General features: G+C 43.0%; 1 protein-coding gene across 1 annotated transcript in view; it reads right to left on the bottom strand.

Annotated features, from left to right (window-relative positions):
* The window catches only part of LRRK2 (leucine rich repeat kinase 2), a 1602077-nt gene that overhangs the window by 1107891 nt on the left and 470483 nt on the right, over positions 1-23703 (bottom strand). Inside the window, exon 20 of the mRNA XM_085654107.1 lies at positions 17421-17597. Coding sequence (XP_085510233.1) covers positions 17421-17597 — 177 coding nt within the window. The remainder of the gene's footprint in view (positions 1-17420; positions 17598-23703) is intronic.

Genomic DNA, 23703 nt, shown 5'->3' with positions numbered 1-23703 from the left:
TTCCTTTGTATCACTGTTGTTTTGGTAACTTTTCTATTGCTTGTTTTTGGTATAGTTCTTTGATTTCAGCGTTGAGCAGTGTTTGTTCTGATCTGTTTAATTTTCTTGTTTTGGGTGGATTTACAGGTGGTGTCTTTGTGAGCTCTATGCAATATCCGTATTGTACCAAATTTAAAATCCAATTGTCTGTTGTTATCCTTTTCCATTCTTTGTGGAAAAATTATATTTTTTCACCCACTGGTGTTTTGTGTGGGTCGTTTCCCATTATAACGTCTGTTAGACCTGTTTCCTCTTCCTCTAGAGGATTGGCCTCTTCCTCTGCCATTGCCTCTTCCTCGAAAGGGCTGTTTCTGCTGTTGTTGCCACCCTTGGTAGCTAGATTGTTGACCCATGTGTTGGTTTGTGTTCTGCCCCAAAGATGGTTGTGTCACTTGCTGTCCATGACCAAAGCTGCCTCTACCTATTGATTTTCTGCTAGAAAAACCTCGTTTTTTAAAAGAACCTCTTTGCTGTAGGGCTCCCATAGCTCTTGCTGTTTCATTGTCTTTTTTAATTTGTTGAAGTGATTCATCCACCTCCTTGCCAAACAGAGCTTCTCAGTTGAATGGTCTGTTGATAATTGAGGTCTGGACTTCTTGTTTAAAACCAGAAATTCTGAGCCACACATGCCTTCTGAGGATGGATCCTGTGCACATTTGTCTGCTTGCAGTATCTGCTGCATCTAGTGCTGACTTTCGGCAGGTGTTAACCACGTTTATCCCCTCTTTGGGGAGTTTTTTCAGCAACTCTTCTTTTTCGTCTCACTGTTGGTGGCCGTATCTGTTCAATAGGTCATTAGAGTTGGCAATGCGCCACTGTATTGCTGCTTCTTTCTCCATTCTCCTCCCCACCATGTACATCCTTTTCCTTTCCTTTTCAGGTGGAGACCCTGTGTTGGAGACTGAATTAGCTCTCCTTCTGGCTGTAGTGACAATGATAGAGTCAGGTACTGTACTTCTGTGAATATATTTCGGGTCTTTTGAGGAGGGTTTGTACTTCTTCTCTGCTCTGGGGGTTACCCCTTTGTTTGAAGATGGTTCTTTGAATGCTTCTTTGCCTTGGTCCAGGATACTTGGCAGCATAGACAGATATTGTGTCCCTTTTGAAGCTGGTGCCAGTGTTTCCAGCAAGAAACATGTATCCCCTTTTTCCTCCTCTAGAGGGACTCCAAATTGATTTGCTGCCCTTTTGACAATGTCATTGTAGAAGGCTATGTCATCTGGAGGGAAGCCTTCGAAGGATAGCAGCAAATTTCTTCCTCCGGACTCTCGGTGTCGAGGTCGTTCCATTGTCTCTCGAAATTTTTGCAGTTTTCCTCCTCTTCCGGAATGTCTCCGTATTCCTTGGGTTCTTTGCCTCGAGGTTCTGGTGTCGGCGGAGAGTTGAAGATCCCTTCTTCCTCTCCTTCGACGTATTCTGCCTCTTCGGCGTCGACGCTCTTTGGTTCGGGTGCCGGTGTTTTCCGGATACGGAAATCCTTCAATGAGGCATTGAAGTACTTCTTCTTTTGGAGGAGCACTGCCATTTCTCCTTTTCTTTTCGACCTCGAGGACCCTCTCTGCGTCGGTGGCCAGAGATTTTCTTTTCTTGTCGACGTTAGTCTTCGGCGGTGTAGTGTCCTTTTTTGCGGTTTCAGCGTTGACCCCTTGTTTCGGCGTTTTCAACCATTTTCACTCCTCAGTGACCTTTGGTTGGGTCCCGTGGGGTCCTTTCAATCGTGGCTGGCCTTCAATCGCCTTCTTGCTCGGCATCGGGGCTCCCTTGTGCGCCCTCTGTTCGTGGCCCTTCATTTCCGATGAATTTTTAAGGTGTCTTACCTTCTCCGCTTTCTTTTTCGGATCCTTCGCCTTTTTTTCGGCGTTGATTTTTTCAGAGTCCCCCTCTAGGACCTCGACGTCCCATCCCATGTGCGTTGACTAACATAAAAAAAAATAATAATAATACATACATAACTTAGCATTTAAAAAAACGTACAAATTCACATAAAAAACCATAGGTTTCACACACGTTATAGTTAGGAATTAGCATTTAAAAAACCTTGCAAATTCACTTAAAAAACCATAGGTTTCACACATGTTATAGTTAGGTGGACATTTCACTCGTAAAAAACCGATGAAATTCCACCGTTATAGTTAGTTCAGATAACTATAACTCGCGCGCCCGCCACTCTATCACAAGGATGATGTAATCAGTGATGTCATGAGTGATGCCACTGACCATGTCATGAATGATGTAATATGTGACGTCATGAGCACTGGATTGCGGGCGCGCGAGTTATAGTTATCTGAACTAACTATAACGGTGGAATTTCATTGGTTTTTTACGAGTGAAATGTCCACCTAACTATAACATGTGTGAAACCTATGGTTTCTTAAGTGAATATTTATATATATTTGTATCCAGCATCCAGTATCCAAAAGGAAGGAAATGTGGTGAAAGAGTATTGAAGCGATATATATATATATATATATATATATATATATATATATATATATATATATATTCACTGAAAAAACCATAGGTTTCAGGCACGTTATAGTTAGAAATTAGCATTTAAAAAACCTTTGAAATTCACTGAAAAAAACATAGGTTTCAGGGATGTTATAGTTAGTTGGACATTTCACTCATAGAAAACCATAGAAATTCCCCTGTTGAGCTAACTATAACTCGTGCCCCTGCAAGGCACTACTTTTTTTTTTTTAATTAATCTTTATTGAGCTTTTATGACTTATTTTACATAACCCTAGTCCCCCCCCCCCCCACCCGACAGGTTACAGGCATTACAGTTGGTTTGTAAATATATACATTTAACAGAAATAAGACAAAAAGAAGATTAAAGCGTAGCTTCATTTGATCTTAATTATTCAATACCTTCTATCCATGTTCTTAGTGGATCTCAAATAGCTAGACCTTTCTTTTTCTTATTCAAACCCTTACATTTTTAAATTGCGATTTCAAAGCTATAAGTAGCAAGTAGGCGTGCCCGCCATTGATGAAATGAGGGTGGTTGTGAATCTAACCATGCCGATGCTAGACAGATTCTCAATATTGACATTGAAATAAATATAAATCCCCTTGTTTGAATTGGTCGGGAATCCCCCACAGCGCCCAAAACAATTTCTGCGGGTGTTATTTCAATATCTTTTTTAATAATTTTTGAGAGAAAGATCGAGATATCCCGTCTAATAGCAGAGAGTTCATTACAGGTAGCAAACATGTGTATTAGGTCCGCTTCGGGGAGAGCACATCTTGGACATTTCGTCCCCTTTCCATAACTCCATTTTGCTATTTTTTTAGGGGTATAATATAGCTGGAAGAAGGTCTTGTAATATTGTGCTAGTAGTTTAGTTGAAATTAAGATTGATTGCGAAAGATTGAATGCAGTTTGAATTGAATTGTTGGTTATGTCTAATTTATCCTGCCATATCTGAAAATGTTTGTCGAGATCATCAGGCAAATTAGTGATTAAGTTGTTGTAAATTTCACCAATTTTAATTGTATTATTCTTTATAATGATATCTATAATCGGCATTGTCTGAAAAGCTGAGTTACCACCCCCTTTTTTCAACAGAAAATCTCTGACTTGCAGATATTTGTAAAAATCACGATGTTCTAATAGGAATTTATTCTTTAATATTTCGAATGTATTAAGCCCAGATATGTTAAAAAATAAACCAAGTTTTGTAATTCCTGCTGTAACCCAGCGTTTCATACATGAGTCTGTGAAAATTGGGGGGAGGTTTTGGTTACCGTAGATAGTTGTATAATATGAAAATCTACCGATCCCCAATGATTTACGTACGTTACACCAAACTGAGTAAATTCCTTTAAGGGTTTTGAACCGAACCTTTTTAAAGTGGCAGTCGTAGGTCAGACGCCATAGATGGTCTCCCGTAGCGGTCCCTAGAATAAGTTCTTGTGGGGTTTGAATTCTACCTGCAGAATTTAGAGTGGGATTTGGGATTAGGAGCATTCTGGAGTAATTAAGTGTGCTAGCCCACCAGTACACCTTAGAGTTAGGTAAGGAGAGACCGCCTCTATCTTTAGGTAAATTAATAAATTTCATTGCTCTTCGCGGTCTACTATATCACCAGATAAAGCTGGAGAAGATATGATCCAGTTCTGTAAAAATATGTTGGTCAAAAATTAAACAGATGCTTCTAAAAAAATATAAGAATTTAGGAAAAAATACAATTTTTATTAAATTACTCCTTCCGATAATTGTTAAATGTAAATTGCGTAGTCTCCTCAGTGATGAACTTGTTTGTTTCAAATTTAAGCTGACTAGATTGTTGAGATTGGCTGTGATATTTACCCCTAGATAGGTCGCATTTTCAACGATCCTTTTATCAACACAGTTAATTTGATTATTGATGACTATTTGAGTTTTATTTTGGTTTAATTTATAGCCTGAAATTTCACCGAAGTATTTAGCCTCTATTTCGATTAATTTTATTGCATTAGTAGGATTGGTTGTGGTTAGGGCAATATCGTCAGCATAGGCTAATGTTTTGGTGTCTCCATGAGGCGTCCTCACCGGTGTTATAGCGAGGTTTGATTCTAGCCTCCGAATGAAAGGGTCTATGAATATAGCAAAAAGCAATGGGGAGCAGGGACAACCCTGCCTCGTTCCTCTTGTTATTTTAAAATTTTCTGATATGTCACCATTTATCACCACTGCTGCTTTTGGGTTAAGATACATCATACGAGTTGCATTGATAAAGTTTTCCCCAATTCCACTCTTTGACATGGCCGTCCATAGATATTGCCAGGAGACCCTATCTAACGCTTTTTCAGCATCGAGTAATATCAGTGCCATAGGGTCTCCTGCCACCTCAGTCACGTCAAAGAGTGTAATAACCCTCTGTATGTGATCGATGGTAGATCTGCCAGGAACAAATCCATGTTGCCGAACCGATATAATTTTATATATAAGTGGGGCAATCCGGCTGGCAAGCAATTTAGAGCAGATTTTGGAATCATTATTAATTAGGGTAATTGGACGATAAGCCCCTAGTTCAGTTGGGTCTTTATTTTTCTTTGGAAATACGATTATTTTTGCAAGTGCCCAGGATCCTGGTGGCTGTCCACCATTAAAGACCTGGGACATCAACATTGTAAGTATCTCTTTTAGCTGTTTGCTAAATCTGACATAAAATTCGGAGGGAATGCCGTCAAACCCACTTGCTTTGCCCGGGGGAAGACTATTAATGGATAGCAATATTTCGATCCATTACGGAGCCTCAGCCAGGCTATCTCTGTCGGGTTGGGAAAGCTGAGTCCATAAAACCGTATCCAGGTAATCATCCATTTGGGATTGGTTTTTGCAAGTTTCTGTGTAAAGATCTGAATAGTATCTTTTAAAGCAATCTCTTATTTCTCTGGGATCTTGGGTGAGGCCTTTAATAGGATCGTTAATTTCTTTAATATTGCTATCAATTTGTTCCTGTCTAGCCCGAATTGCGAGATGATGACCAATGTTTTCCCCCATCTCATAAATTTTTTGTTTGTATTGGGTAGCTTTCCTAGTTGCTTTATTAGAGAACACTTCTACAATTAAATGTTTTGAGATGGCTACATCTCTGATTGCCTCTTCAATATTAATGTTATCCCGGATTGCCGTAATGAGCTCTTCCTCTTTTTCAACTAATTCATTTTGTAGGTTTTTTAATTTTGATTTTTCTTCCAGGTTATTTTTAATAGAAAATCTCAAAGTTTCTCCTCTGATACCCGCCTTGAGGGTATCCCAAACGATTTCAAGTGTTGCGCTGCCAAGATTATTTTCTAGAAATTCGGGAATCCATTCCTCTATAACTTTACAATATTCTGCGTTCAACAAAAGTACCCTTTCAAAAGTCCACCGGTTGTGTTTTGATTCTATTTTACAGGTGTCAAGACATATGATTAAAGGGTTGTGATCGGACAGTACTTTAGGTAGTCGATCAATGGAGCTATGTATGGCTATATCATGTGAGGCAAATATGTAGTCCAACCTTGCAAATTTGAGATGTGGGTTTGAAAAAAAAGTATATCCTGGGTTGTTTGGATGCTTCAATTGCCAGCAATCGGATAAACCATGTGTGTGACATAGTTCTTCAAGCGCTCTGAAAACTTTCGGTTTTCGACCTAGATACTTAAACTTATTGTACCCCGATGCCCAGTTTAAAGGAAGATTTAAGTTAAAATCGCCGCATATAATCAATGGTAATGGCCAATGGGCCAGTTCGTTAGATAAGAATTCTAAAGGGCCTGGGTCGTCGTCAACACACCCATATACTGAACAGATGGTTAGTTTTTTCCCCGTATCATACTTACATTCGGTGATTGCCCAACGCCCAGATTTGTCTGCAGCAGATCTACCGAATTGGAGACCCCCGCTACGAGCTAAAATTGCAACTCCACGTGTTTTATTGCTCTGAGTTGTCGCAGTGATCACTTTATATCCAAGAGTTTTTAAAACTGCGATTTGCGACCTTTCGAAATGAGTTTCCTGGAGACAGACGATGTCTGCCCCGATTGAGTTGAGACCTACAGCTGTTCTCTGTCTTTTATTTGGGTCATTCAGGCCACATATATTAATGGTTAAGATTTTAATTTTACTCATTTTGAAGCTTTAAGAATACCAGTTTACCTGTCCAAATCATTACGCCTGTAATCCCTCCCTGTCTCGCTTCTCCCCCAAACCCCATAAAACAAATGGAAACTGAATGTGTAATTGTAGAAAAAAAAGCCCGTGTCCCATTCCCCACCCCCGGTTCCCACCCCCCAATTCCCCTAAGTGAGGCTACCCGGTTCAGGTTGAGCCGGGTTGTGGGCATCATTGCAATCGGGGGGCAGCAGACGACGGCTGACTTGATTTATGTAACATTCCTATGTATATTTGTGCTCCCCTCCCACTTTGTCATTTATATAATACTTTTATTAACAATCCCCGTATATCTAGCTAAGTTCGGATTGGAAAGTTTTGAAAAGTTACAGTTATTTGTTAGGTTTATTTTTAGCTAGGATTGAGATTTCTCTTAAATAAGCTTCGGCTTGGATCTCGCTGGTAAAGCTTCTTGTATTGCCTTTAAAGATAATCTTTAACCGCGCAGGGTTCTGCAGGTAAACAGTAGCCCCGATGTTTTCAAACGGTGTAAATAATTGTCTCATCCTCCACCTTCTTTCGACCGTAGTGTGGGCAAAGTCTGGTCTGCAAAAGAACGCAAAGTCTTTGAATTCTCTTTTTTTTGTCGGGCGTGCAAGATCAAAAATGGCTTTGCGTAGCAGGAAATTTCCAAAGTTAACCAGGAACGCACGAGGGTATTGTGTTGAATTCTGCGTTCGCTTGGGGGGTATCAAAGGAAAGCGATGGGCCCGATGTATTTCCTTGTTAAAGTCCCACATTTGTAACTCCGCAAACGATTCTTTTAATAATGTGATTATGAAGCCCCTTGGATCATGTCCCTCAGAGTTCTCAGGGATCCCAAGAAAGCGTAAGTTGTTACGTCTGGCTCTATTTTCTTGATCTTCAACCTTCGCCATTAGATCTTTAATTATACCATCTTGTTCTTTCCCAAGCGTTTGTAGATTAGAGACGTCTTTTTCCAGGTTTTCCGTACGTGTTTCCACGGAGGCCATTCTATCCGAGATCTCTAGACAAGTTTCTCCAACTTTTTGTATTGCACCTTGTAGTTGCTGGATAGCTACGTGGTTTTTCTTGTTATCATGTTTGACCTCTTCGTGAAAGTTCTTAATTGATTTCAGGATATCGCGCAGAGAAAGTTCTGGTTGATCTCGGTTATCGTCGCTTATCTCGGTTTGAGATTAGATTTTCGCAAGGCCTTCCCCATGGGACTTGGATTGGTATCGTATTCTTGTGGTAAGATATTCCTTACTTTAAAATTTGTTTGTTCGGTATTACTCCCTTGGTCTGTAGTATCTTCAGGCATTAATTTAATTTGTCTCCTTTGTCGCTTTTGTCTTTCCCTTTTTATTTCCTTCTGTTTCTTTTTTGTAAGGCTAGCGCTGAAGGGGGTGTTTGGTTTCTTTGCATCGGATTCTGGTATTTCTGAGTCTGACATAATAGAATCGGAGCTTGTCTGTTCCAATTTCCGTTGCTCACTTGAAGTTGAGGTTGAGGCGCCAGTTTCGTAGACTTCAGAATCTGAGCTGGAATCAAGATCGAGTTCTTGTGCCACAGAGTGGGGTTTATTATGTTTATTCTGCTCATTATTCCGATCGGAGTTTTGAGGGTAGCTGGTATGATCCAAGCCCTGACTGTCCTTGGTGTTAAAGCGGTCAGAGCGGTCAGAATGGAGACTCATTCCGGAACTTGTTTTTTTTAGAGTTGCGGTGACCGTTGCTATTGATGAGGTGATTTCTATTCCCTGTGCCCCTGTTTGTGCGGGTATGGTCTTGTGTTGTTCATCAGGTTCATCAGGTCCGTTTGATCCGTTTGGTTTATGTGTCTCTTTTGATTCTGTTTGTGCGGTGTTCAGCGCTTTGCTCATACGGGACAGACTCTCTGCGCCCACGCTATTTAGGGGGCTGGCGCCCCTTCCCCCTAGCCTTGTGTTGTTAGATTTCAAATCATGACTGGGCAGGAGAAGTCCCTGCACAGGGCTAGAAGGTATTTTGGACACAGTGTTGAAGATATTTGATATCCGGGGTTGGGCGGTATCTAGTTGCCCACTACTTCTTGAGGCAGTTTTTAGATTTTTAATTGTCTGCAGCCGTTTCGCTTTTTTCTCTAGCAGATCTCTGCATTCATGATCTCTACTTTCATAATCGTCACCAAGCTTATCCATGTCCTTTTCTTTATCCTTATCCTTGTTTTTGTCTTTGTTTTTGTCTTTCTCTTTGCCTTTCAGTTTTGCTTTGATTTTGGCCTTATCCTTCTCCATTTCCATATTCATATCTTTCTCTTTCTCTTTCTCCCTCCCCATCTTAACCTTCAGCCCTCTTGTTTCTGGTCGATTATAACCACTGTGTATCTCCAGGGCAGGTTGAGTGGGGGCATCCTTACACACCGATAAATCCCCTTCAATATTAGTGTCGTTTCCCGAGCCTGAGTCAATCCTTTGCTCCCCCGGCTCCCTCAGCTCCCTCGGCTCCTGGCCCTGGTCCTGGCCCTGTTCCATATTTCTAGGTGGTTTTGTGTATAGGCAGGTGATTATAGTCTTAAGCGCTACCCTCTGTGTTTGTTCACTTTTATTCAAACACTCACCTCCAAACAAGTTGCGTAGTAGGGGTCTTAACTGCTGCCACCACCGCTTGCAGAATAGAGCTGTCCCAACAAACAGTGTATCCCCCAGGAAGCAGGAGAAGCGAGGGCTGAGGCGCCGCATCAGCCAGCACCAATCGCTGTAGCGCGCACTGCAGAGCCAACGTCAGTACACCGTCAGAGCACCGCAGCACCGTAGGATCACCGTGGATCGCCGATAGCGAAAGCGGACACAACCGCGAGCCGTCCCCGCCGCCGCCGCTGCAACTGACACCGCCACTGCCGCGTTTGGATCCAGCAAGCTAGTTGACAGGTTAGGCTCCGTCAGACTCTGGGGGTTGTTTTTTTTCTTTAAAACAATAGGTTCAGTGGTTATAGATTTAGGCCTCGAAGATCGATGTGGAGATTGGACAGGTTAAGTGGATCTAAACTGTTAAGCGGATCTAAACGGATTATCTGCAACAGCGTGTCCGTAGCGTGTTTGTAACTTCTGTAGCCGCTGTAGCCGCTGTAGATGCAGTCGAGTATCCGCCTAACAGTGATTCATCCGTGATTCATCCGTGTTTTTAGAGTCCAACATCCAAAATCCACAGCGTGCTCTGAAAATGATTTTCACAAAACTTGCATAGGCGTGGATGGGCACATTCGAACCTGAACCCGATCCATCGTTGATGCATCCTCAGGGTGCCCTTACAAACAAGGAGAGTGCCCAGGGTCAGCCTTGCCTGCTCATACTCCAAATCACAATGACGCCTGCAAGGCACTACTGATGACGTCACATATTACATCATTCATGACATGGTCAGTGACATAACTGATGACATCTCAAATGACATCACTGGTGACATCAGCCAGTGAATGTGTGTTTCTATGAAATGTAAATATGTTTTATATATATATATATATATGCCAAGGTGTATTGAAGAATGAATGGGTGTATAAGAGCACAAAGGCGCTGCAATTAACACAAATACTAACTCAAAGGCCCACATCAGCCCCACATCAGCGCACCATTAGAAAAATTAATGCAGCAAGTGAATGCCAGCCCTCCCTAACCCCACAGGCGGTAAGGGAAACACTTACCTGCCACTCCGCCGTGTCACCATTGTCTCTTCCTGCCTCACGCAACCAGGAAATGACCGTATTTTGCGCCGCTCGCGTTTTAAAACCGGCAGCGCGAACGGTCTCTCAGGCAGTGTGCGCGCTAAATCCAGGCCACTGCGTGCTCCGGGTGAGCATGGTGCACGCACATTATTGAGAACAGTGGTCCCGAGTCCTGAACGTCAGTGACCCGAACTTCGTAACAGTGACCACAGCACCACACTCCCTTCGATTAGTGAGGGGTATGGAAGGCCGGCGACAAGTGGTGCCACTGAACCTCCACTACGCAGGCCGGTGGGGCCACCAACGTATGCATGTTGCTGTGGGCCCTTGCTCACCGCTACCTCTGGCCTACACTACGGTCAGCATGCCTCACAATTCAGATGGAGTCCTGATTCCACATGACGCAATCCAGTAGTCAAAACAAATTGCTCCCAGAGCGGCCCGTCCACACCAAGCATCATCACAGGCTCATACAGTCTCAATACTTCTGGTGCCACTAACCCTCTTTAACACAAGCCGATCCCACATGTGTAACTGTGTCCTGAGTCCTGAATGGCAGTGACCCCAAGTCCGTGACACCGACCACAGCACCACACTCCCTTCGATCAGTGACGCATATTCCGATATGCAAGGCCGGCGATACGTAGTCCCACTAACCGTCTTTAACACAAGCCTATCCCACATGTGTAACTGTGTCCTGAGTCCTGAATGGCAGTGACCCCAACTTCCTGGCAGCGACCACAGCACCAGACTCCCTTCAGTCTTATTTGTTGTTCTTTTCTTTAAGTAAATTGTTTTATATGTAAATCTACACATGACTAAGATTCTTCTTTGTCCAACCGCACAGGGACACTTCCAGGCCCAAGAAGGTTGTTGGGGGCATGATGGTAATGTGGGAAGAGGGTGCGTTACCTGTTGATGTGGGGAGAGGCAGCGTCAAAGAGGTATCTATCAAAGAAAGAACTCTGATATGTTTTCACAAATGCCTCGGACAAATGGCAGCTGATGGACTGAATCACAAAATGGTTTTTCAATGCTTATGTAGTGTGAGTTATAAACAGTTTGCACCCAGGCTCACAGAGGGCCAGCTGCGGCCCGTCCGCTCGACTCACAGACACAGTACTACAAGCCGTCCGCGTTCTTGTAGCTATCCCTGCCCTGTTCCGTCGTACGCCACGCCACTGCGATTACTTTCTGACGTTGGCCCCACATAGCTACCTGTCGCAGGCTTACTCACTGTTGGTGTGCAGGTCAGTGGTCTAGTTCTCAGCATCTCATGGCCACTCCCTCAGGGCAGGTTTGCACACACACCACACCCATCCGTCACATGTATCACAGGCCATGTGACCACGTAAATATAATAGATCGACAACGTCACATCCTTTATTGCCGGTGCTGACTAGATGGCGGACGCTCCACGTGTCTCAACCATAAAGAGTCTTTGAAAAGTTGCACAGAAGGTTAGTCGCACCCTGATCTGTATAGCCATCAGGGGCCTTCCACCCCCTTGGCGCGGACTTCAGATGCAACCTCATATGGCCATCAGGGGCCTACCTCCAGGTGCACACACTTGAATTCCACAGGCTTAGCGGCCCCATAAGCTGATGTGGTGTCCGCCATCGATGACTCAGGACTCAGCGACATGTGTGAGATCTGCTAGGCCATGGAGAAACTGATGTGGTCTCCGCCATTGATGACTCAGGACTCAGCGACATGTGTGAGATCTGCCAGGCCGCGGAGAAACTGATGTGGTCTCCGCCATTGATGACTCAGGACTCAGTGACATGTGTGAGATCTGCCGGGACGTGGAGAAGATGATGTGGTCTACGCCATTCATGACTCAGGACTCAGCGACATCTGTGAGATCCGCGGAGAAGCTGATGTTGTCTCCGCCATTCATGACTCAGGACTCAGCAACATATCTGGGATGCACGGAGTTTTGACGGGCACGTGGAGTGCCCATTGCTGCACAATCCTGTGGCATCAGGTAATTATTTTCTCATGGATGCGCAGAGGCGGCAGTGTCTCTCTCTCTCTCTCTCTCTCTCTCTCTCTCTCTCTCTCTCTCTCTCTTACTTCTTTTCCTTCTATCTCTCTAACTCTCTATCTTCCTTCTCCCTTTCTCACTCCCTTTCTTTCTTTCCCTCTCTTTTTCTCTCTGGCTCTTTTTTTCCTTCTCTGATTCTCTGTGCCTCTCTCCTTTGATATGCCCATTACACGCGTCCTTATTTTGTGCTTTATTTTCCAGGCTCTGTCATCGACATCCATGGTCCCCTCAGGAGTGTTCCGCCTTCTTGTTTTCTATTATTTTAGTTACATTTTGTTTATTAGTTTATCATTCATATATATGTTAATAAAAAAATTAATTTTGCAAATAGTTTTTCGTTCATCGTTATATATATATTTATAAAAAAATAAAGTTAAAAAAAAAATTATAATGTTTTTGGTTGTTCTCTTTACTGCTGTGTGACTCTTTCTTGTTCTTATTACTGTTATTTGATGGAGTCCACCATGGTGTTACATTTTGGGGCACTTATCGTGGGAATACTGTTGATGTCTGCAGTTTACACCAACTTCTGAATGGTGTGTTAGATTTATCTCAACTTTACTTCCATTAAAGTGCTGATAATGAAATGCAGACTAGCTGTTCCCGTACAAAAAGACACAAGGTGCACCTTTGCGATTCATTCTAAATACTAAAATCCTGTATTGATTTACACTGAGGTAGTGGCTGCACTTACAGTGTACACACAAAATCAATTAAGAACTCTCATTGTATTTATATTGATTGGGAATAGTGCGTCAAGTGCTGGATCTTGACGAGATACACTGCTCAGTCCGTATATTGTTCTGCACACGAAAAAAATCACATCACAACTTTCACACCAACTGCAATGCGAAACAAATTCCGGCGATAAGCCACGTTAGCACCAGGTATTTTACACCTGCTTTCTGCTGGTGTTAAGCAGGACGATTACCTGCACCATGAAACGGAACATAGCCAAGAGCCACCCCAGAACACCCACAGGTGCCATAGAATCAATGAGCATGATGCAGGGATACCCATGAGGGCCACAAGACTCATCGCAACAACTCCAGGACCGCCAACGCCCCCCAAACCAGCATCTGAGCAAGTGTGTCCCTGTGGTCATTGTCTTAGCATGATAGGCATGAGCCCTGCAACATCACAGTGTGCTGTCACCTCAGCGTTGGCAGTAAGCCTGGACATGTAGCTACGCATGCATCCTCCTGCATGCACAACCGGCATGTGCTGGTCCGGAGTACACAGGTCAGCGCAGGGGTGTGCCTATCCGGCAAGAGGAACAGGGTGTCTCGGACATGTCCGTGTACAGGATGTGCGGTAAGTGTGTCTCTGTGTTCTGGTGTGGCCTGCCACAAAGGCCGCAGCACTCGATGTTGTAAAGTGCTACGCACCACCTCCAAATGGCACTGTGATGGTGTAGTTTGAATGTAGCAGGACATGCGCGAATAGGCATTACAATGGTGTGCCGTACGAGTGCATGAGATACAACAGCGCACCATAGAAAAGTGTGGGGGCTTGTGGGAGGGAGAAGCAGCTGTTTGGCAATGTAACACACAGTGAACTCGCCCATGTGCTGGGCATCTCATCCATGATAACCACGGTCGCAGACATCCCACAACACCAAAGACCGGCCTTTGTACACATCCTGTATGAATGCAGCGTGTTTTTGACTTCTATGCTCATTCAGTGGTGTGATGTTGGCGGGTTGTGTGACTTGTGCTCCTTGTTGGTGTGTTTCATTTTGGCCATTGTTTGTCTATACTTGTGCTGTACTTAATTGTGCATGTATGCCATTCTGCCCATCTCCCCCCACTCCCTGCTTCTTCCTCTTCCTGGTGCTGTTGTGTCTATAATTTTGTTGCTCCACACATAAACACATGTAAAGAACAAATTAGAATAGTTCCTTGATTCTTTTAGGTATCAAAACTTCTCTCTACTGGTTTCTTTTTAATTTTCCACATAAACCGTTTTTTAAATATTCAACAACACATAGAAGTCAGAAGTGCAACATATTCTATCAACACACTTTCTAGAACATTCTACAACATGTGCAGGTTAAAAGTTCATCAATTTTTTTAAACTTAGCGATATTTTTTTGCAACATTTTCTCAAACATTTAACGGCACGTGCAGGTTAAAAGTTCACAATTGTTTTAAGTTCGAACAGTGCCTTCCAAATGCAAGTAGAAGCTGTGGTTCAGTTGAGCAAATTTTATCCTATGATATGTACTCCACGTTGAAACTGCTTTTTCTTAACCAATCACAAAGATGCTTTTCCACAAAACGAATGTGCACCCTACTTTTAAAAAAGAATGCTTTTCAACTCCCAATCATGTATCGTTTTGGATGGCAAAAAAAAGTACTTCGCCATCTTTAAACATATCTCTTATTCTACCAAGGAACTGCATGAGCTACAGACATCTTTCCATACCTTCCAACCATACCTTCAAAATGCTAGTGTGGATCGTAGGACATAGCTATATTTTCAGGTGCAAGAGGTATGCGTATTGACTTAGACCTAGGTTTACAAAATGTGGACATTAAATGGTTTACACAGAGAAGATCGAAGTTGCACCAATTGCTACCTTTGGTTAAAACCTCTTTGCATCTTCCACACCCTGACCTCATGATTGTGCATTGTGGTGGAAATGACCTAGGCACATTGACTGGGGTAGATTTGGAAATGCTTATGAAGGACACCTTTGGACACCTCAGCTCAGCACCATGTGACTCTGGGCAATAGCTCACTTAATAGCTCACATAATTTCCATGCCGGCCTCGAGGGCCTTCAGACCCATAAGGGTGAGTAGTTTGCGCTTTACAAATACCGTATTGATTTGATACGCGCACATTTACCTTCGCACTCCCTGTTTAACACCCCCTAAGCACCATACACAAGTTACAATGTTCAAAACAAAAGTTCCGCCGAGTAGGTATAACTACATGCTGACACTACTTGACAGATGTGCACAGCGGCCAGAGCACATGACTTCACAGCATATGACACACAGTTTGGACACACGCTTTCATCCCCAACTCCGGCAGCACCTCAGCTTAGCACCATGAAACTCTAGACAATACCTCACATATTTAAACGTACCCCAGGACTTTCAAACCAGTAGGAGTCAGTAGTTCATCCTAGTAGGTATAAACACATGTTGACACTACTTCCACAGGTGTGCTGCAGCGGCCAGGGCACATGACTTCACACCATAAGACACTCAGTTTAGGCTCACGCTTTCATCCCCGACTCCCGCAGCAGCTCACCTTAGCAGCATCAGACTATGCAATACCTCAATTAATTTCTGTACCCAGCACTTTCAGACCGGTAGGTATGAGTAGTTCGCTTCGCACCCCCTCTATAGCACACCCTAAATTCCCCACAGAGGTTACAGTGCTCCTAGCCCCCACATTTTTCACCCTTTTTCCCCCTTACTCGCTTCAACGGAATCACAAAATGGCAGCCAACACTTCCTAGTTGCAAACGTTCACAGTGCTCGCAGCCAATCAGCAGAAAGCTCGTGCTCGTAACGCCTCAGCCAATCAGATGACAGAATTCCCAAATATCGATAAATTTCAATATTTCTCAAAAACTACTGAACGGATTTACACCAAATAAACAAAAGCGTGCTTTCTAGACCAAGACCCTTCCCCCTGCCAAATTTGGGGTAATTCCGTTCACCCGTTCAACCTGTAAGCTTGTCTAAAGTTTCCTATGGAAATTAACATTGAAAAAACACTTTTTGGGACCCCCTTTTTTCTCGGCCCCCCCTTGACGAATCACCCCCACACTCTCAACATAGGAGCTGATCTCGACAAAGAATTAGTTTTGAAAATTTCACGAAGATTCATCAATCAGCGCCAAAGTTATTGCGAATAAGAATGTTGCCATTTTCCTATAGTAACTAGGTCCTAACTATAACTACCTACTGGCGACAGCCAGTAGGTAATATGTATATATATATATATATACACACATTTGAATGTGGTTCATTTGACATCTGGGAAAGCCTTTCTGTTAGAGAGCATTGCATAAATAAAACCCCAAGCCTTATTCCAAAAAGAGAGTCTTTGCATATTGTAAAATAAAATCCTTTTCTAGGTATTGTTGTTGTGTTTTATGCCTCCTGCTCCACTGTGTTTGAGCCACCAAGTGGGAGATTCTGTATTATCCGAAAGGAGGAGCAAGACAATTCTTTAGCAGGCATTCAGAAACAAGGCAATCTCATTCCACATGACAATGAAACATGCATTCAAACTTTTCCCCGTAAGAATGCTGAATTCATTTTCTTTTTAAACACATCCATGCAACAGATTTGTTGGCATTGTGAGATAAGCTGGTGATGTTATACTATGTTTCCATTCTCCTTATTAGAGTTGAGGACAATTCTGTCAATTTTGTTCCAACATCCTCTAACAGGTGTTCTAATTTGGGTATGAGCATCACTAAATTGCATGTTATTTTCTTAAAACTATAAAAGAAACATAAGAGATATCAAATGTTGCCTAGGTCCTTTAGCTACAAGAATGACGTAGGACAGATAATACAGTAATATGTGGATGCTTGTTCATTAGTGAAAACAGTTTCACTGTTGGTCTTGAGTCTTAATTTTCTGTAGGATTGCAGTCCTGGTTTCCTACACTGCAGGCCAATCTTTCTTCCATGTGTAAGGAACACATTTTACATTCTGTATGAAATTTCATTAAATGATTTGAAAACAAACCAGAGTGACAGTTTGAGATCCGATATTGCAATTTCCAATAATTGAAGGGAAGAAGCATCCAAATTTTGGGCTGTTAGGAATAGGCTTCAAACCAGAGAGTAATAATAATATTGAAGGACTATTTGACAGCAACAGACCAAACAACATTAACGCGTACTCATATTTTTGACACGATATAGACACAAACTCTATCTAGCTCAAAACTAAGAGAGATCCCTGTCAGTAAACATTTGCTTTTTATAATTTCCTGCAAGTCTTGCTCAATGTGTTTTCACTAAACTATTCGAAATGTTGCTTTCCAATACCTTCTGTATCATCTTCATCATAAAAGCTAGTTTCTATAGTGGTGTCATGTATGACGGAACACTCATCAGCAGATTCCAGGCCAATCATGGTACTAAAGGCATCAGTTCCACCCGTTAGAGATCCTTCATGCTTCCTCTGATGTCGCAGAACCATCCTTGCCAACACATGGCCGGAATCTGAAATTTTAAAATATTCACTTACATTACATAAGGAAATGTTCTGGATTTTCCAACATAACACAAATCAGTACATCACAATAAGTGCTATAAAGACAGCATGACTCTCACAACAGTCATAAAACAGCCAAGAAGTAGAAAAAGGCAAGACAATGGTAGCAATTCCAAATGCTTTTCTTTCAAACCCAGCATTTTTTACCAAAACATATAAAAGTAAAGAAAATTACAGGGATCGTTTCAAACACCACACAGCCTTCTATTGAAGTGACAAAGAGAACAGAAAATATCCTAAAATATAATATTCTCTTCTTGGACCACAAAGGCCCTTTAGTGACAGATCAGGATTTTAAGATTCAGCTACCAGGATCACATTGACTCAGGGAGGAATCCACTGGCCTTTCTCACAGGATAAGCAGTACTTTGTTGATCTATATTTGCACATCACAAGACACACCTAATCTAAAAAAAAATTCGGCAAAATAAAGGCATTGCCCCAATTTAACAAGGCAAAATGGAATTTGTGATAAGACAGAGAAAAAAATAGGTTCTATCAAAGCTTGTTATGAGTTGAAGTCTCACTTTAAACAGTATACAATGAACACATGTTCATTATGGAATTACTGAAATAAATAATAACTATGGGTTACACTTACTTGATACTGGATCTTCGAGGTGCTCCATAAACACTTGGTCCTTGTGGTTTTAAGACAAGTTTTTTACATTGCTGGGAAATATTTTGTTTCCTGACCTGACCTATGTTTTTCCTCGTGAATGCAATAATCTGTGAATCCACTAGACGTTCTCCACATTTTGCTCTGCTGCACATCAGCAGAGTCATGCTCTGCAGAAACTCATATTGAACCCCCAACGTGAATAAGGATGGTTACTCCCCTATCTCAGTTCATAACGTGACAGGTGGTGGTGACAGAGGGAGTGGGATTATTATATCAGGGACACAGACCTTTTTACATCTATCCATGTAGGGAAACTGCCTACTAGCTCTGTCTGTTATCAGTCAGTCCATTAGTCTTTTTATGAGGCATAGAAATATGTGGGTAGAATGTACGGGTGTGTGCATTTTGATGTGTAAGGATAAAAGGAAACTGTCCTTTAGGGAGCACCTTGTGCATAAGTACGCAAGATGCTAGTTTTTCTCTGTGATATTCAATGACCAGGGTGGATATGATAGCACGTTCACTTCTGTGCTCAAGATCTCCTTCCAGAAACTGATGTAATCTATTTACCAAGGAGTGCCTCCATCCCCTTTCTTAGTTTGATATAGATTTCTACTCCGTCTGACAATCTCACCCACCCCCTCTTTCTGTATTACTGGCTGCAAACGAATCACTGCCAATTAGCCAAAAATGTTTTCACAAATGAGCACTGGCAAAAGAACGATGATTTACAGGATAGTTTCCATGTAAAGGAATGAGTGCTGATGACCCATTGAAATGGTATTAGTGATGATAGTCATATTCTCCCAGTGAATAATGGCACGCTTTGCCTTTGTTGTGTGTTCTCCAAAATGAACTGCTAAAGGGAAGGAGCAACTCTAAAACATGATTATCAACACTAAGACACACCTCAGTGATAGTGAGAAAATAATTGTACACCTGCATCAGCCAGTCATGCATTTGTTGGGTGTTTGCAACAGTAGACTTAGTTTTATTCACAGTGTACACATGAGAAGGAGATGGAGTTGTCCTATGACTGGATATCAGATCCCTAGTTTGTTAATTAAGTTAAGTGTATGCCGACAAAGGTAACTTCACCCGCAAGTGGCAGTAAATCTTGCTGCAATTTATAATGCATGTGCAATACTATCAGAGAATGAGTTGGAAGCTTACAAAATGATCCCAGTTAGACATCAGAAATGCCACATGGAAATTATGTCTACTGGGTGCCATTGGCAAGGAATGTGAGAAACCTATATATTGTCTTGCTCCATGCCCTGTGCCAGTCTGTTCCTTTGAATATGGATTTCAACTCCTCTCTCTAAGCATTAGTTTCAGCGGAAGAACTTGCATAATGGCAGGTGCTTCAGTGTAAACAGGTTGCACACAAGCACTGTCTGCTTAAGAACAACCTTTATTGACAGACACAACATTGTGGAGTTTGAGGATACCTGTAGAATTGTGACACCTGGAAGGTGCTGGGAAACGTGATTCCATCGCACTTCTGGACATTCATTTTGCAAAGGGTGAGTAAAAATAAGTAGGAAAGAAACTCAAGGTTAATGAGAAATCCGCTCCAAGGAGAGACAGACCAAGGACAAAATCAATGAGAACACTTAGGAGGATTTCCCTAGAAAAACAAGACTGCTTACAAAGGGTTGAAGGCAACCATTGTGGTATACTATTGCACCTCCTTTGTTCACTGTATGAGGGATCTGCCTTTGCAAATGTTGGGGGTGTAGTTCATAAGGAAGTACATTCTGATGGCGTTGTAAATCTGTGCAGGTATAGAACTTGACAATCATTGGGAATTTTAATTCATGGATGTCCTCTGAGCTCGAGGAGGTTCTTTTGAGATGCAATTTCTTTTGGAGGCCAGATGCCCTGGAGCTGTCTAATGTGGGTCCCCAAATCTAATCCGGAAGCATCTGTCAAAATTGTTGGCGGGGATAGCTGCTAATGAAAAGGAACTCCTTTTCTCAGATTCTTTGGAAGACATCACATTGAAAGAAGTCGTGAGGGTTTTCTGACAATCATCAAAACAGCTTAGAAGGCAAGATGGTGGCTGCATGAGGTGCTGCGGTAAACCACTTATCTATGGCTCCATGGAACTTTAGATAAAAAACTCGGCTTGAGCTACTCTGGATTTCCACTTTCCACAAAACGCATTGCTGGAAGTGACAGTTTGGTAGTACGCAGGCGGGAATCACAGAACTCGCTCACCTGGTGATTCGAGCAGCGCTGAAGATTCAGTCTGGCTGGAGTAATGGCGGACGCCAGCTTTGGCTTATTGGCATGCCATCTAAACATCCCAAACCCCCTTGGGACCGCGTGGATTGTGGCGCCACTGGGAATAGAGTTGGAGCCGCGGGGACCCAGCACGGCCTCCCGGCAGCTCGGAAGACGCCGATTAGGAGGAAAGTAGGGGACGCTACTCCCGCAGCAACAGGAAACAAGGAGGTGGCACCAGGGAAACACAAAGGAAAAGATCAGCGTCCTGGTGAGGAGGCGGGCCTTTCCAAGCAGCAAGTGATCCCAGGGATGTTCTCCGGCCGGGGGAGAGTGCAAGAGAAGGGAGAAGCCGCCAAGGAGGATAATGCTGAAAGTGCAATGGTACCGGCTGCGGCTGGCAACAGTCCTTCACCCCTGGTTAGTGTAAGTTTGGGACTGGCGCTCCATGCATCTTTATGTTTGAGTCAAGGGGAGCCTTTACAGGGGGTAGCAGAGGGCTTTGTCCTTAATATCTTGGCAGGCAAATACGGGAATAAGGAGCAGGACATTATTGAAGGCATAGCAGCTAACCCTAAACTCTCTCAGATACAACACAAGATCGGGGGGACCCCAGAAAGGGGGGGGGGGATTATTTTCCCTCAATGAAGAATCTGAGCTATCTAATGTCAGCGAGTGTGATGGTATCTACGCTGGAAGAATCCGAGATGGATTCGGACAGCTCACTACCTAACCCCACGACTCAAAAGCGCCTTTCCTCTCAGACACAGTGAAATAGAAATAAAGGCAGAAAGGTGCAGGAGACCAGGCAAACTGACTCAGATCATAGCCAGTCCAGCCAATTAAAATGGGATTATTCAACTACACATTTTGGAATCGGGGATGAAGGATTGGCAGCCGATGATAACGCACAAGTTGAAAATAATATGCTTTTTCAACCGAAGTCTGCCACGGAGACATATCCCTCGATGGGTCTTATATACTCCACTCTCCAACAGATCCAGACTGAACCTAGACAGGAACATAAAAGGGCCAATCATGCAACAAAGATGCTACAAGGGGCCATTAGAAAAGTAAATAAAACATGTACAGAAATCGCCGAAAGAACAACGGTGCTGGAAGAGCGAGTTATGGTATTAGAGGCGGGAGTCGAGAGTACAGTCCAACAAGTCACAGCAAACGAATCACGGATGACGGATGTCATGTGGAAGCTTGAAGACTTTGAAAATCACCAGAGGTGCAATAATTTAAGACTACTGGGTATACCAGAAAAAGCTGAAGGAGAAGACATCAGAGGATTTGTGCTACGCCTGTTGAAGGGCGGTTTCCCCGAACTAGCGCATTGGGATTGGGACACAGAGGTGCCGCGTGTACATCATTTTCCACACATGCTTAAGAAAAGGAAGGGGCAGGATGACGTGAATGATAAACCTAGAGCTATATTAATATTCTTTGGCAACTTTCTCCTGCGACAAGCAGTTTTTAATAAGGCGCGTCCTGAAGCCAGAGACTCGGCTGAGGGACATTCCTTTTTTTGTCAGGCCTGACTTCTGCTATACTATGGTGGAAAGAAGGTGGAGGCTACGACAACTAATTACTCCCTTCCAGAAGATTTACTGTGAGGTGGATCTATTGAGTCCAGCTCGGCTCAAAGTCATTCATCGGGGAAATATAAGGGTTTTCTCTTCTGAAATTCAAGCACAGGATTTTTTATGAGAAATAACAGGGATCCCAAATCCAAAAGATCCTGAGGGCTGATGAACTTGGACAAATATTCACACTGGGGTTTTTTTTTCTCTCTTTTCTTGCTGTTTGCTTGGTAGAGTCTAATGGGTGGTGGTGGGAAGCAGTATCATGCAGGAGGCATCACAAGGGTCTGTGGACCTTTTCTGCCTAAGGCAGGAGAGGAGGGGAGGGGGAGTTTGGGGGGAACTGGGAAGGTATTGGGTGAAAGGCTGGTCCAATGGGTTGAATCTTATGAAATGGCATTAATAGTATTGAGGTCTTTTGGTAAATTCTTGATTAAGACAAATGGCAAGGGGTAAATTGAGAATTGCACCTGTCAACATTTGTGGACTAAATAATCCACAAAAGAAGCATAGGGATAATGAAGACATTCAGTATTTGAAGGCAGACATAGTATGTTTGCAAGAGACACACATAGAAGCTGGCAGACATAAGGTGGCCGAACTAGCAGGATATCAGTTGGTTTCCACCACTACCCAAGGAACACGCACAAAAGGGGTTGCTATTATGGCTCGCAGAAAAACTCTCAGCTTTCCACATTCTAAGTCTGATCAGCTTGGCAGCTGGGTCATCGCTCAATGCAATGCGGATAATTATTCCTTTACGTTGTGCTCGGTCTATGGTTCAGTATTTGATGATCCTACCCTATTTAATTGGTTAAATATTGAACATGTTGGGTGGCCACTGCCTTTAATTATTTGTGGCGACTTCAATATAAATACGAGTACTAATAATATCAAGCTAGGGCCCAGTTTATATCGTGGTCATAAACCTAAAGTCTTTAAGTCTTTAGTCAATTTATGCATGACACATGGACTCATTGATGTCTGGGTCTCCCAAGAACCTCAAGATTTAGGTTATACCTTTTTTCCGCCCAACACCAGTCACACGTCAGGCTAGATTACTTTTTTGTTCCTCAGGGGCTTTCCACAAACTGCCGGATCTCTAAATTTCCACGCATAATGTCAGATCAGAATCCGTCAGTCCTTGAGATTTCATTTCAATCCTCAAAGCTGGTGGCACCGTGGTGGATCTTTGATAGCACTCCTTTACGATGAGGATTTTATTGCACATATACGAATATGGATTCCCAGATTCATATCTGAGAATAGGGATAGTACACGGGTGGAGGTGGTATGGGATGCTCTGAAAGCTGGGATAAGAGGGAAAACATCAAGGTATGGCTGGAGGTCCCAGAAGCAGGGTAAACAGCACATGCAAGATCTCTATAGAAAGTTGGCTGAAGCAGAGACGCAATTAGTAGATGTAATTACGAGTGGGGGAGATAATGGGTGGGCACAAACACTTGTGGCATTAGCTAAGTCTAAAATTTTAGAAGTTTTGGCAAGTAAAGCGGCAGGGAAGTATGCCGCCTGGTGATCCAAAATGTATGAATGCAGTGAGAGAGTGGGACACTTGCTTGCATTCCGCACTAGACAACGGGTGACACAGGGGGG

Source organism: Triturus cristatus, chromosome 4_1, assembly GCF_964204655.1.
Source record: "Triturus cristatus chromosome 4_1, aTriCri1.1, whole genome shotgun sequence".
NCBI lineage: Eukaryota > Metazoa > Chordata > Amphibia > Caudata > Salamandridae > Triturus > Triturus cristatus.
This window is presented reverse-complemented; position numbering and strand designations above follow the sequence as displayed.